General features: G+C 36.4%; 1 protein-coding gene across 1 annotated transcript in view; it reads right to left on the bottom strand.

Moving 5' to 3' along the window:
* Positions 1–4,899: 4,899 nt before the first annotated feature.
* LOC106067464 (uncharacterized) overlaps positions 4,900–15,195 on the bottom strand; it is a 29,408-nt gene continuing 19,112 nt past the window's right edge. The window contains exons 13-20 of the mRNA XM_056042125.1: positions 13,586–13,641; positions 13,271–13,350; positions 13,045–13,139; positions 11,933–12,064; positions 9,425–9,480; positions 9,013–9,092; positions 6,234–6,327; positions 4,900–6,038 (exon numbers count right to left, since the gene is read on the bottom strand). Of these exons, the coding sequence (XP_055898100.1) occupies positions 6,015–6,038; positions 6,234–6,327; positions 9,013–9,092; positions 9,425–9,480; positions 11,933–12,064; positions 13,045–13,139; positions 13,271–13,350; positions 13,586–13,641 (617 nt within the window). The 3' untranslated portion in view covers positions 4,900–6,014. The remainder of the gene's footprint in view (positions 6,039–6,233; positions 6,328–9,012; positions 9,093–9,424; positions 9,481–11,932; positions 12,065–13,044; positions 13,140–13,270; positions 13,351–13,585; positions 13,642–15,195) is intronic.

The following is a 15,195-nucleotide window of genomic DNA, read 5'->3' as shown; positions in this document are numbered from 1 at the left end:
TTAATGGCAGTGACAGGCCCCCCTCTTATAATGTGACTGAACACCAACTGGGCTCTACTGTATCTAAAGAGAGAGTACATTTCAATGAAAACAAACTTCTACTCCACACAGTGCACAAGGTGCACCTGTACCTTACAGAGTAACAGAGAACAATTTCCTCAAGCTTTGGACCTGTCCTGTCCTGTCTTGTCCTGTCTTGGATTGTGTCTGTTGTCTTACACTACTTCACTTATAGTAATGCGAGTCCGAACTCATCCATGGGATATAACAATTAACTAGAACAAACTTGATAAAACTTGTGAAGACTTCAACTGATGTTTATTTACTGATGGGGAGGCTCGTCTTGTCTCTCTATCCTTCGTTTTAATTAGCAGTCTGTTCACTATACATCTTTCTACAAGCCCTAGACATAGTCTTCTCCTATCATGTACCCGTATTAACTCTTTCTCTCCGTAAGTATCTCCCACATTCTGGTGGAATCAAGATTGGTATCGTCAGCTAGGAGATAAAGAGTTAAGCAACGCCATTTGTCTCTCTGACTGCGTCAAAACTTTTACAGTCGCTAAAAACAATGCACAATACATAATTTTACAAAACTAACACAAGCTAGGTCACTGCAGATCAGGTCAATGTCATTGGTCAACCGTGTAGCATTTCGGACTCTGAGTCACATGCTGAGTTTTCATATATTCTAAATGTATATTGGTCGTCATAGGTATAGGAACAGGGGGACGTCCCACAGCGCAATGGTCGTGTTTTGCATCAGCTTCGTCTAATTAGGAGGCGATGGTTTTTTTAAGGCAGCTTTCTAAAGAAATTAATGTTCAACCTACTGAGTGGAAAGTCGATTATTATCTCAAGTTCGGTTTCCATGCACAAATGTTTGTAACTTCGAATAATCGAAAGACATGTTGTCTATATTAGATAAGATTTGATGTACAGTCATTTTAACGAAATGTGAATATGGAAATTTTCAACACACCTTTCAACTAAATTATGTAATTTTATTGTTTACTTATACAACTAATTCAAGTATTTTAATTAGTCACTATGCATTGTAATATTAAAGAAATAAATAACACACCAAAACAAAAAAATACAACTTATCAAATAGAACACCTTCACAATGAGTAGGCTTAAAGGTGAATATCTATATATATAATTCTCTGCATGGCTCAACAGTTTGGACACCGACAAGTAATGGAAAGATCACTCTTTTTTTTTTCTGAAACTCGGACTAGAGTTATCCCACGTAATTTTAGAGGCGAAAAAAAAGAGAGGGGGGGGGGGGGAGAACAAGTAGTATTCACCCGTCACTAAATAGCAAAGCCGGACTTAACCATTGTGTTGCCCTTTGCGAAACGAAATTCACGAGGCCAAGTTTGGCTAGTAATACTGATAGTATAATAAAGTGAAAATTAAGATTTTGTATTAGAAAATAAGTGCTGAACAACTGAAGAAAACAGCACACTTTTTTCCCTTGGAAAAGTCTGCAAAAGAGCTCACAGCCCAGCAGCGATGAAGCTGGCTAGAAGAAGAAGAAAAGAAGAACTTAGGTCGACTAGTTGTTAAATAAAAAAAACCTAACATTGACAATTTAAGAGTTATCTTCCTTTAATAGATTACACACTACAGCAATAAGAGTTACATGGATTTTGCTCGGACACCGGAAATAGAATTTAAGAACAATGAACATGATCTAATTAAAATAATGTAATAATGTGAAGCATATAGTCAACACATTTCCATACATAACTCCGTTTGGGCCCCTAGTGGTCGTGTGCCCGGGCGCAATGAACCCCTTCGCGCCATGGCTACTACGCCACTAGTATTTAATGAGATTAAACAGCTTCAGAATTATATTATATGTTGTTGTTTTTTTTTTACGAAAACGCTCATTTACATAAAAAAAAATAAAACTTTAAGATTTTTTATGTGTTTTACATTAAGCACCCAGGATATAGACGAAACTGAGACTGAGAATCGTAACTAAAATATAATTAATTAATAATAAGAAGAAATAATATTGAAATTAATAAAAAAACACGCGGATAATGCAGATAGTTTTATTATAGAGTTGTTTTTTTTATCGAAATTCATATGAAACTGATGCATGAAACAAGGAAAGGTATTTGTAGGCTAAAAAAAGACACAGTAAAATAATATTTCGTCAGGGAGATAATGTGAATAAATATTAACATATCGGAAAGGTAAATACCTCAAAATATTATCAAAGCATGCTAAACGCATAAAAGTTGTGCTATACAAAACCAGATTTACAACAAAAAAAAAACATTATATATGCATGCTGTAACCCTAAACGATGCACTGCACGGAGCTAAAGCCAACAAAATTTATATAAACAAATTATTCGCAAATACTTAAGTTTTATTTTTAATTAAAACAGGTAATGCATCATTTTTTTAAAAAAGATAATACGGGATGACCTACAAATCATTTATTAAAGACAATTCTAACATACGGACAAAAGTATATATGAAATATTTTGTTATGTTCATATGGAAATATTAGTGAATTAAAAAAATTAAAAAATAAGACCCTTAATCTCATAGCACTTTTGACTCTTTTTTTTTTCCACTACATCTTTGTAATAATAAACTTGGGGTTCTTCCCCATTGTTTGACATTTAGGATTGAAGAATTGTAAAAAAAAAACAAAGATAAAACTAAAATCATATGAAGATATTAATTTCTCTAAGTTGAAATACATATTTTTTTTTATGCAAAAACTTTCGCAGTCATAAAAGGAAAAAGAATTACAACCCAAATAGAAATCTGCTATGCTCCAAATTCATTCCACACTCGGACGCTATGAAAAGCATTATTAGCCATTATTAAGTAGATTAAGCCATTTCACTCAATAAATACTTCGATGGTATAAAGGAAAGTTTCCCCATTCAGACCTTGCGTTCTATGGGGCAGAGGAGGTTAAGTTTTAAGGGTTCCCGGTCACTTCATCACCGGTCGCTTCATCCCCGGTCACTTCATCCCCGGTCATTTCATCCCCGGTCACTTCATCCCCGGTCACTTCATCCCCTGGTCACTTCATCGCCCGGTCACTTCACCCCCCGGTCATTTCATCCCCAATTAAATATTTTATGTATAAATATGATTTCTTTTTTACATTTTATAACATATTACTAATGCGTTTATGGTGTTTCTTCTTCCACTTTGTATTCTTAATGAGAAATCTAATATTATATGCATAATCTGGATGTGTACTTATCTATAGCGTAATGATCAAAGGCCAAGGTGTAGTGCAAGTAGTGGGAATCATTTGAGAGATAGAAGTGTGATTACAATAATTATGACCGTGCCGCTGATAACTTATCATCAAAGGCCAAGCTGTAGTGAAAGTAGTGGAAATCTTTTGAGAGATAGAAGTGCGATTACAATAATTATGACCTTGCCGCTGATAACTTATCATCAAAGGCCAAGCTGTGGTGAAAGTACGACCATGTTTCACTTTATTTTATTTTTCAATCGCTCTTTCCTGAAAATGGGCGAGTCATTTTTAGCCTTGAAATATGCAACACTGGCTAAGAGAATAACAAACATTGTTCATCAATATGAATCGATGGATCGTCTTCTGTACTTACAATCGATAGCTTATCTATCTTACTGATGTAGATGAACACAAAAACACTTTTTTTTACATTACCTCTTTATTTTTACATGCTAAATTATTTTAGTTTTTAATGGCATTTAATTTTAATTTTATTCTAATCTAAAGTGTTACAATTTTGTCCTTTAAATAAAAAAGGAATGCATTAAATATTGCTCACTTAATGCTTTTTAAAATTACAATTTGTTAGATAAAATGATCAGATGATGAAAATATCAGGGGATGAAATGACCGGGGGATGAACTGACCGGGGGATGAAGTGACCAGGGGATGAAATGACCAGGGGATGAAATGACCGGGGATGAAATGACCGTGGATGAAGTGACCGGGGATAAAGTGACCGGTCACCAATTTTAAGGTCATCTGCCAACGGTTAACAAGCAGGTTGTCATGTGGCTAGCAGAGCGACCTACCGCTTTTACTTTCCCCAACTAAAGTCAGTTGGGTGTACGTTACTAAAACCTTCATCTCATAAACTATGTAATTGAAAGTGCTGTCATTTCCCTATATAATGCATGATGTATATCCCTTCTTTTAAAGTCTCCTGACCTATATAAGTGAAAGTACTGTCGTATCCCTTAAATACTGCAAGATGTATCTCCCTTTTTCTAAATAAAACAAAATCATCTAATAACCACTCATTGATTAAACAATTTGTTTTTGTTGTTGTTGTTGTTTTTTATTAATTCGTGTATTCTCATAGACAATGAATAATTGTGCGAGATCCCAACTTGATCCGAGAGTTGCAAGTGGGAGAAATAACGTGTGCAAGATTTGAACCAGACAGAGTGAGTTGATATTCTTCTGCTTCTTCTAGCCATCTTGAAGCTTTTTTTTTTTTTTTAAATATATTCTCGGCATTGTTTGAACTCTAGACCTAATCCGTTAGTACGCCCTACTCGATTGATTGGTCAGAAACAATGAAGGAGACCAGACATAGGCCTCTCTCATTGCTACCACTAAATAAGCTCCTCAATCTTCTTACGAGTTATCGAGGAAGCGCCTGGCGTCCACTTCCTATCTTTGAGCATCGTCTGCAGAGCCTGAATACAAAAACATCCTTGCTTTTTTTTTTTTTTTTTTTACTAAACAGCAATGGTGGCAGAAATCCCAGAAGATTTATTGGACTTTCTGAAACACGCCTTACCAAAAAGCTTGTAACCTTCGACAAACGTTGGTGTCTGAGTGCTGAGAAAAACTTATTGATAAGCCACTGTGTCAAAACACACACATAGGCCTACACACGGGCGTAGCCAGGATTTTTTTTTTCGGGGGGGAGAGATTTTTTTCTCCCCCCCCCCCTCGCCCCACCCCCGCGAAAAAATATATTGTATATGTATGTGTGTGTGTGTGTGCATAATCTTTATTACATTCTGACCCCTCATTCTTTCGGAAGACGCTTATTGTGCCCTAGAATAGGTTCTTCCTGGAGTTATTGGGGAAAATTGTAGACTCCCCGCAATTGCCAGCAAGCGGGTCTGGGGGCAGAGCACCGCCGCCAAGCACTATTTCTGATATTAAAAGCCAACAAAATGCATATTCTGAGGTATCTACTGTGCATTTTCCAGCTATTAAAAAGTTTTATTTCAAAAACCTAATTTAATGGGATTTCATTTCGGGGGAGGGGGGGGGGGTTCGTTTGAACCCCCCCCCTCCCCCACCTCGCTACGCCCACGGGCCTACACATATTAAGTGTGATAATTGCAAAGGGCATTTGCCCTAGACCAATGATGGTCTAATACAGCTTGTTCACAACGCAGACTGAAGTCTCTGAGGATAAGTTTCAAGAGTTTCATGTTTTGCAGTGACCGAAGGGTTTGACCCCACTGCCGCAGACAAAACAAATAAAACTGCTGCCGAAAACTAGAGTTTGTAAAGTATATACACTATGCAATATAGCCGGAACCAAGAAAACTTTGACCTTCCAGACTATTAGACCTACAAAATGTAATTACAGAAAAACACACAGGAGCCAAAATCATTGTTTTTTATTCAGTTTTCAACATTTGAATAAAAAAAAAGAGTTGATTATGTAAATGATAACGTAATGCCATATCGTAAATGTGTATATATAACTTTATAAGTTGGCTCGGTTAGCTTGGTATAGAAAAGGAAAATGGCGAGGGGTCTTAGTGTTCGAGGCCTCTTGCCGCGAGTCTGACCCACCCGTCAGACAGAACAGTGTACACAGTTCTCTTTCAGGCCAGTGAGAGGGAGCTCAGTTCACTTTTGCTGGCTTAGAGTTCCAAGAGCTGAAGGCTCAACTCTACCTGGACAGTTTCAATTAGAAGAAGAAGACTCTAAATATTGTACTATTTTGTGCCCATGTCCCATGTTGATCAGGACTTTGTGATTTCTAGCATCAAACTTTACTTCTTCATTGCATCGAGTGACTGAAAGTAGATTGATTTTGATCTCTTTAAAATTTAGTTTTATTACTGTATCAAACAAGAGGACAAACATAGTTCTATCAATAGTGCAGTAGATTTTATCTACACGAATAGAAGTTGGTCACCTAAACTATCTAGAAAAATCACCTAATTTTATTTAAATAATTTTCACAATACGAAATGCTAAACATGTCTTACCAACTTGAAATACAACTTATCCATAATGAGTCCATCAAAAGTTGAAATGTGAGCCTTAAATGGGTGAAATTCATCCTTCATAGCATAGTAGGTCCTTAGACAAGAAAATATGAAGAAAAAAAACTTAAAAAAAAATTATATTAAGCATAGTTGTGTCAATTAGTTTGGGCCAAGCATGTAATTAAATTTCTAATAAACTGACAATAAAAAAGCATTTATAAAAATTAAAAAAGGGGGAAACGACCTGAATTTGAACAAAGTGCTCAAGCCTTCTCTGGCTTTTCAAGCCAACACTTTAACCACTCTGCCTATGAAAATGAAAGATTGTATAGTTCTATAGTCTCGTCCTATTTTTCATGTTGTGTTCACTAAGACTCAGACGATTATATAGAAAGGGGACTAATTCATCTTATACCATCACTTCAGTCAAGTACACTTTCTTTTCATTGTTTGAGATACCAAACAAAATAATTAAATACCAATAATTTATTAACTAATCGGTTAATTTTTTTTTTATTGATTGTTGTATTGTCAGGTAAAAGAAATGATTTTGCAAACTTTCAGCTCGATCCGAGATTGTGTGTGGGAGAAATAACGTGTACAAACTTTTTACCAAACACACAGCCAGAGTGAGTTAATATAAGCTTTGTAAAAGTATAACTTATTAATGTAGTGTCATATGATGAGTTGTGTTCTCCATATGTGGATAAAAGAAATTTAATAGATCAGCGTTCATTAGAGTGTTTTGAATAAAACCAACAAGGTTCTGTTGTACAACGTAACCGTGCTACTTTTTCAAGAATACATTTTTTTAAAGTTTGGTTTCATGCTGACATTTTATGACTAATGGTTAGCTTATATTCTTTTTCGGCAAAACGAATTTTAGGGTATTTAAGACCTGTCCCTCCTTGTAACCTACATTAAGTAATTGGCCTTGCAAGAAGGTAAAATGAAAACGTTTGTTCGTAATTCTAGCCCCAAGGTGCCCTTCTTAATCTGCCATAACAGAGGCATATGCCCCATGGAGTAATATATCTCAAATAATAAACTATCATTTTTTTTGTATGACTCCATAATGACAACTAAATTTGCTTTTGTCTTAGGGCATAGGGCAGCAAGTTCACTCCTCGGATTTTAGGTCTTTTAAGAAGGTGATAATCCATGTTAGACGTGGTCGGCCTTCTTTTCGTTTACCTCCTCGCGGCTTCCCTGTTCATGTCTTTGGTAAACGTGTTTCGTCTTGTCTAGGACATGTCCCGCGTGTTTCGTCTTGTCTAGGACGTGTACCGCGTGTTTCGTCTGGTCTAGGACATGTCCCGCGTGTTTCGTCTTGTCTAGGACATGTCCCGCGTGTTTCGTCTTGTCTAGGACATGTCCCACGTGTTTCGTCTTGCCTAGGACATGTCCCGCGTGTTTCGTCTTGCCTAGGACGTGTCCAGCGTGTTTCGTCTTGTCTAGGACGTGTCTCACGTGTTTCGTCTTGTCTAGGACATGTCCCACGTGTTTCGTCTTGTCTAGGACATGTCCCGCGTGTTTCGTCTTGTCTAGGACATGTCCCACGTGTTTCGTCTTGTCTAGGATATGTCCCACGTGTTTCGTCTTGTCTAGGACGTGTCCCGCGTGTTTCGTCTTGTCTAAGACGTGTCCCGCGTGTTTCGTCTTGCCTAGGACATGTCCAGCGTGTTTCGTCTTGGCTAGGACGTGTCCCGCGTGTTTCGTCTTGCCTAGGACATGTCCCGCGTGTTTCGTCTTGTCTAGGATATGTCCCGCGTGTTTCGTCTTGTCTAGGACATGTCCGGCGTGTTTCGTCTTGCCTAGGGCATGTTCCGCGTGTTTCGTCTTGTCTAGGCCATGTCCCGCTTGTTTTGTCTTGCCTAGGACATGTCCCGCGTGTTTCGTCTTGCCTAGGACGTGACCCGCGTGTTTCGTCTTGCCTAGGACATGTCCCGCGTGTTTCGTCTCGTCTAGGACATGTCCCGCGTGTTTCGTCTTGCCTAGACGTGTCCCGCGTGTTTCGTCTTGCCTAGGACATATCCCGCGTGTTTCGTCTTGTCTAGGACGTGTCCCGTGTGTTTCGTCCTGTCTAGGACGTGTCCCGCGTGTTTCGTCTTGTCTAGGACATGTCCCGCGTGTTTCGTCTGGTCTAGGGCATGTCCCGCGTGTTTCGTCTGGTCTAGGACATGTCCCGCGAATTCCATACCACGTCTAGTCATCACTTAAGAAGATAGTACACGTGGGGGGAAATATTTGTCCATTGTTGACATGAGTATCTCGAAACTGGAACCCTTCTCAGCCATCGCTGCTGAACCACTAGTAGCGTCATTTCAGCCTTGGTAAATGAGGTGTCAACAAAGATTCTCTTGTCATATAATGTTTACGAACCTTGAGTGTGGTAGTTACACAGTGTGGTAAACGTTTTTGCAGTCCTATTATAATTAGAGCCCAGGTCCTTTGTTAAGCTGATACACATTTAGAAATAAGAATAAACGAATTTGTTTTACAATCCTGCATTATCTGTAAGCATAGAAAATGTTTAAATCATGTCCCAGTTTACTTACCAGCCCACTTGGACATCACATTTCGGACGCGAACGAATTTGTTTTACAATCCTGCATTAGCTGCAAGCATAGAAAATGTTTAAATCATGTCCCAGTTTACTTACCCAGCCCACTTGGACATCACATTTCGGACAGTTCGCAATTCGAACGAATTTGTTTTACAATCCTGCATTAGCTGTAAGCATAGAAAATGTTCAAATCATGTCCCAGTGTTTACTTACCACCCCACATGGACATCACATTTCGGACAGTTCGCAATGCTCCAACTGTAGCCCTCATACCAAGTGTGGGCGGCAAATGACTACAAGAAAAAAAAAGTGGACTAACCAGAATTAGATTACAATAGAATGTATGGTACAGCTATATTATATGTGACAACAATTTTTTTTTTGAGCCTTATAACCAGTTCTTATTATCTTTTTGTTTTAGACTAATTTGCATAAAAATTGACATTATTATTATGGCATGAAAAATAAGAAAAACTGACATAAGTTTGTAAGAGAAGCTCACATAAATGCCTGTCCTAGATAAGGGCTCGAAAACTAATATAGGACAAAGGTTGTCAAAAAGTTGACCTATGAACTATGTAAATTAAGTCAAACCGTCATTAGTTTTAACTCTACGGATTCTTACCCTTGTGCTGCTATATACGTTTGCAGTGAGAAATGTGATGACATCATAAAAGTGTTCTGGGGAAGAGAACGAAACGAAACCTACGAATCAAATATTTTATAATATACTATCACTATTAAAACGTAAAGCGTTTAAGAAACATTTTGATGCAGTATTTAGATATGAATTAAACAAATATCATTTTGAGTGTAACTCGTATGTTTGATAAAATGTCTTGTAAGCAAATCGATAATATCTCCTCTTGGGTATAAAAGTGAATACAACAGTAGTAGTAAAAATACCCGTTTCAGACCTTTTCGATATCTAGAGCAGATGATGTAAATGGAGTCGAGGGTGTCATGTTTCCAGAACAACGACCAACTGCCTTTAAATTCCTCAACAAATGTAAGGTACCCATTAGGATTGGGATATTTCTACACCTAGACAGACTTACAGGCTATAGAAAATCTCAATTTCTGCAAGTACTATTGCAATTTTAACCCTCAGAGACCCACATTATCTTACAGTGGTTCTAAAATTATTTCCTTTGGTATACATATTTATAACATGCTCGTAATTCAATATCAATATTAATTTTTAAGGTCATGTGACCGTGACCTACTTTTTCGATTTGTTCCACAGGTGATCCACTGGGCTTTGTTGGTAATAATTAATATATTTTCATAAAAGTAAAAAAAAATATTTTTAAAATGTTAGAAAATTATATTTTTTTATTTTATTGGTGTCGATATTTCCTCCACTTTTTTAAACACTAGGCTTAGTTTGCATAAAATACTTGATTACATGAATTGTTTATGAAAGAATTTGATATACATAAAAGAATTGTGCCTAACAATTGTAAGGAGGGCAAGCTAAAAATCTTGCAATAAATTATCAATTATTATTTCATAGAAAATTTACACAACCTAAAGTTAGATCAAATCATTAAAAAGCCAACTAGATTAAACAACACATTAGATCTCTTCTTAACCAACAGACCTGGATTAGTAGTGGATTATGATATTATCCCTGGTCTATCTGACCATGATATCTTTAAAATATATTCAGATAAAAGCAGTAGCCAATACAAAACCCAAAAGAATAATCTTACTCTGGAACAAATGCAACCTAACACAACTACACCAAGCTGCATTAAAATTTCAACAAACATTCTTATCAGAAAAAGACATTAGCCAACCAGTCGATGACCTCTGGAATTTCATTAAAAACTATCTTAAAAACATTATAGAAAATCTATACCAACAAAGTGTAATATATAAACATTATAAATAAATGCTGGTTTAATAATAGATAACAGAAGCTATTTAGACAGAAGGAAAACCTATATAGAAAATTTAAAGAAACAAAGGCAGAAAGAGTTCATAAAAAGTTTATGAAAATTAAACACCTAACCCAAAAAGTAAGCAGACAGCTGCAGAGTGAATACATAAACAATGTAATATCTAAAGATAACAACAAAACCTATGGTCATACATTAAGTCTAAAAAAAATGGAAACAACAGGAGCATCCCCATTAAAAGTAGAAGATAACTTAACATATAATGATAATTAAACTAAAGCTAACATCCTAAATAAATACTTTGCATCAGCATTCTCAGCCCCAGGAGACAAAGACATACTACTTAATTTGAACCAAGTAGACAACATAGGAGATATAGAAGTACAAGAAAAGGGAATCCAAAAATTATAAGCCAACATCAAACCAAACAAAGCCTCTGGACCTGATGGTAGGCTATTCCAGCTGGACAACTCAAAGAACTAAGCAATTAGTATTCAAAATACTTTTTCAGGCATCCCTAAACCAGGGCAGAGTACCAAGGGACTGGAAAGAAGCTAAAGTCACCCCCCCCCCTTTTATTTAAAAAAGGAGAAAAAAATCTGACCCAGGAAACTACAGACCAGTATCACTTACCAGCATCACATGTAAAATCCTAGAACACATAATATGTAGCAACATCATAAACCACTTAGACAAACATAATGTCCTCACCCCATACCAACATGGCTTTAGGAAATATAGATCATGTGAAACACAACTAATAGGACTAATTGATGATTTTACAAAAGGTTTAGATAATAGTGAGCAAATAGATGCTATCTTATTAAATTTTTTTCAAGGCTTTTGACAAAGTTCCCCACCATAGTTTGCTTAAAAAATTAAAATATTTTGGCATTGGTAGTCAATTGCATCAATCGATAAAAGATTTTCTAATAGGAAACCTATTAATGTTATTGGTGTTGATTTAGGGCCATTTATTATTACAGTTTGTTCTCTCCCTATCAGAAAATTCTTAATCCACAGTTTAGTGCCCTTTCAGACTTAGCGGAAAAAATGATGTAAAGGTCATTGAGGGTGTTTTATGGCCAGCACTACGAGCGACGGCCATTTCTTTCCTAAACAATGCCAGATACCCATTTAGTTGTGTGGACTCGTCGTAAAAATACCGAAATCCAAAAGCCTGATTTCACTAATGAACAGAAGAGGACGATAACATTGGATCTACTAACCGCCTGGATTCTTGAACAGCTGTAGTGTGAAGTTATTCTCAGTTTCTTCTCTCAAAGCTGCCTCGCTTTTAATGTGATGAGTGTGTTTGGCATTGGCTAATGGGTTGGAACACTCTTTACACGTAAACATGTCTGTTCAGCATAAGAAATAAGATATGTACAAGTTTAATTTTGTTTAGCACATCTCGTCACTCGTCCTTACACGTAAACTAAGCTGTACATGTCTACACTGCACAGACTTTTACAGAAGACGATGCGCACAATTTTCCTGAACATAAATTTATTAAAATCCTCAATGAATGTGCAAAAAAACTAAATTCGTTTCGTTCCAGATAAGTATTTTTCGATATACTTACCGTATTTTAAACAAATTTATGCAAACCGTTTCATTTTTTTTGTCCAAAAATTTATTTTTTTTTTTACATATGTATTGCTAAGTTTCGTCATACTAGATTTACAAAAAAATGTTTCTTTTTTAAAGAGAAAAAATCTATTTAGTATGCATATAAGTGGAACATAATTTAAAACAACAATTAATAAGTAGTTTTTCATATTATCGCGTGAACTATAGGGGGTGCATTATGGCCCAGGAACATTAAACTAAAGCAATTTTTAAAATTTTTTTTCTTCTGAGGCTTTGAATAAGAGATTGACCCTTTACAAAACAATTAGATCAATTAGATAATCATTTATGACACCAGTAAAGTCAGGTTCAAATCTAACTTCACATACACTTTCACCAATCCCTTGGTCTGCTGGACCGTTGGGGCACCACTTAAGATCTGTCAACGTTCTTTCTCCATTCTTCTCTGTCTTTAGCATTTGATAGAATTTTATTCTGATATTATTTCTGAAAATATTGATACCTGTCTGGGTGAACCACTTCACCGGGCCGATTTTGAGCTTGTGTTTCCACACAAACTTTCTTTGTAACCTTGTTTTCTAGAGATATACATAAACTCCCAAAATTTCGGGAAAAAAAAATCTTGAGAGCCGTTTTCGAAATACCCGTCCAGTGTCTAGGTTTCTCCCACTTTACATGTTGAGCCCATGACGAGTTTGAAAGGATGAATTGAATTAAAAGGATGATTCCGTGAACTCAATGTTCGTACTTCCGTCAAGCTTGAGTTTCCTGTAGACCAATCCATGGAATGACGTCATTTCCGCTGCTACTTTGTCTTCGGCATCTTTAATTTCACTAAAAGACCTGAGAAGTAAAAAAAAAGGACAGTGGTTAAAGTAAAGAGCAGCTCTCTCTCACACATAAAATATTTGTTTAAAATACGAAGTCATAGCTTGAAATTGATTTTGTTTTTCAAGTGTTTTGGAACTCCATACCATCCAAGTTGTATCAAACAGTTAGAGCAATGAGCGTAGCTCCAAGCAAAACCAGGATACCAGAGGTTTGTATTGTATTTCTAAAATTAACAAGAAAAAAATATATTTTAAAAAATCTTTCCTCAACAACAAAGGTAATCAAAGAAGGACAGAAAATTTAATGTCTGGAAATGTCAGTGAAATCAACTTTGATTTTGTGTGAACATATGGCGTTCGTAGTGTTTGGTCTAAACTGATCCACTATTTGGGGTATTTTGTGAATTGGGTATAAAAATATCAATAATACAAATATTCACATATATCAATTTTACTTGCCTCCACTTGTCTCCGAACTTTCGAGTCTTTTAGTGTTACAACTTCGAAGTATTGATCTGTATTTATAATCAAAGTTGGAATCTATAAATAACTATATCACTTAAAAAGTAAAGTAAAGTTCCCCTTTCAGACCTTGTGGTCTATAGGGCAGATGATGTAAAGGTTATCTGTTTCTGTGGCCTACGGTTAACAAGGGTGTCATGTGGCCAGCACAACGACCAACCGCCGTTACTTTTCCCTAACTAATGTCAGGTACCCATTAGAGCTGGGTGGTCTCAAAGGCGCCCGAAGATCCCGATATTAAAAATCCCAGTCTTCACCAGGATTCGAACCCCGGTCCCCGGTTCGGAAGCTAAGCGCTTTGCCGCTCAGCCACCGCGCCTCCAACTATATCTCTTAATTTTTAAGTATTGTAAGGAAAATTTAGATTTTAATTTATATTTTATACAAATTCGTGATTATCAGAAAGATATTATTAATTAATACATAATAATAGTCATAATAATTTTATTTACACAGCGCTCTAAACAAACCTGTTGTAGTCTCAAGGCTCTGTGATAACAGTACAAACATAAACACGAGACTTAACAAGACACCAATTTAAAACAGTTAGGTCTTAATGGTCTTTTTAATGTAGTGAAGCATGACAAAGAAATAAATGATTTGCAGGATTCTAAGACAGATCTATTCTAAGACAGACCTATTCTAAGACAGATCTATTCAAAGAAAGATCTATTCTAAGACATATCTATTCTTAGACAGATCTATTCAAAGAAAGATATATTCTAGGACAGGTCTATTCTAAGACAGATCTATTCTAGGACAGATCTATTCTAAGACAGATCTATTCTAAGACATCTATTCTAAGACAGATCTATTCTAAGACAGATCTATTCTAAGACAGATCTATTCAAAGAAAGATCTATTCTAAGGCAGACCTATTCTAAGACAGATCTATTCAAAGAAAGATCTATTCTAAGACATATCTATTCTTAGACAGATCTATTCAAAGAAAGATATATTCTAGGACAGGTCTATTCTAAGACAGATCTATTCTAGGATAGATCTATTCTAAGACAGATATATTCTAAGACAGATTCAAAAGAATTACAATTCAACCTACAATTTACAGAAACATCACTATTTTATTTCCAGCATGTAAATTATAGGCTACAAAACTAGGAATGTCAATGGAGATAAGGTCTCAGCTCTCTAACTCCTAAACGGAATGTGTCTTAATTGGCTTCTGAGAAGTCTAGCACCTAAACTGCTCGTGTTAATCAGACATTAACCTAGACAAAACTACTGAACTGTGACGTGTTGAAGGCCAATACCAGGCGCCTCTAAAACTGGGAGCCTAAAAGAGATGAGTCTCGTCAGACTGGAACATTACATTTGCTCCAGGTGCCAAAGATATAGGCTAGAACTTCTTTAGGACCACACCACCAAGGTGAGAGATGCAACTGTAACGTACGGGGACAGCCATGATTCCTTTATCTAAGGCAGGGGTTCTCAACCTGTGGGTCGCGACCCCCTTGGGGGTCGATTGACGATTTGCAAGGGGTCGCCTAAGACCATCGGAAATGTGGATAGTTATTGTCTACTCTTCT

The sequence above is a fragment of the Biomphalaria glabrata genome, chromosome 9, assembly GCF_947242115.1.
Source record: "Biomphalaria glabrata chromosome 9, xgBioGlab47.1, whole genome shotgun sequence".
In the NCBI taxonomy this organism is placed as follows: domain Eukaryota; kingdom Metazoa; phylum Mollusca; class Gastropoda; family Planorbidae; genus Biomphalaria; species Biomphalaria glabrata.
This window is presented reverse-complemented; position numbering and strand designations above follow the sequence as displayed.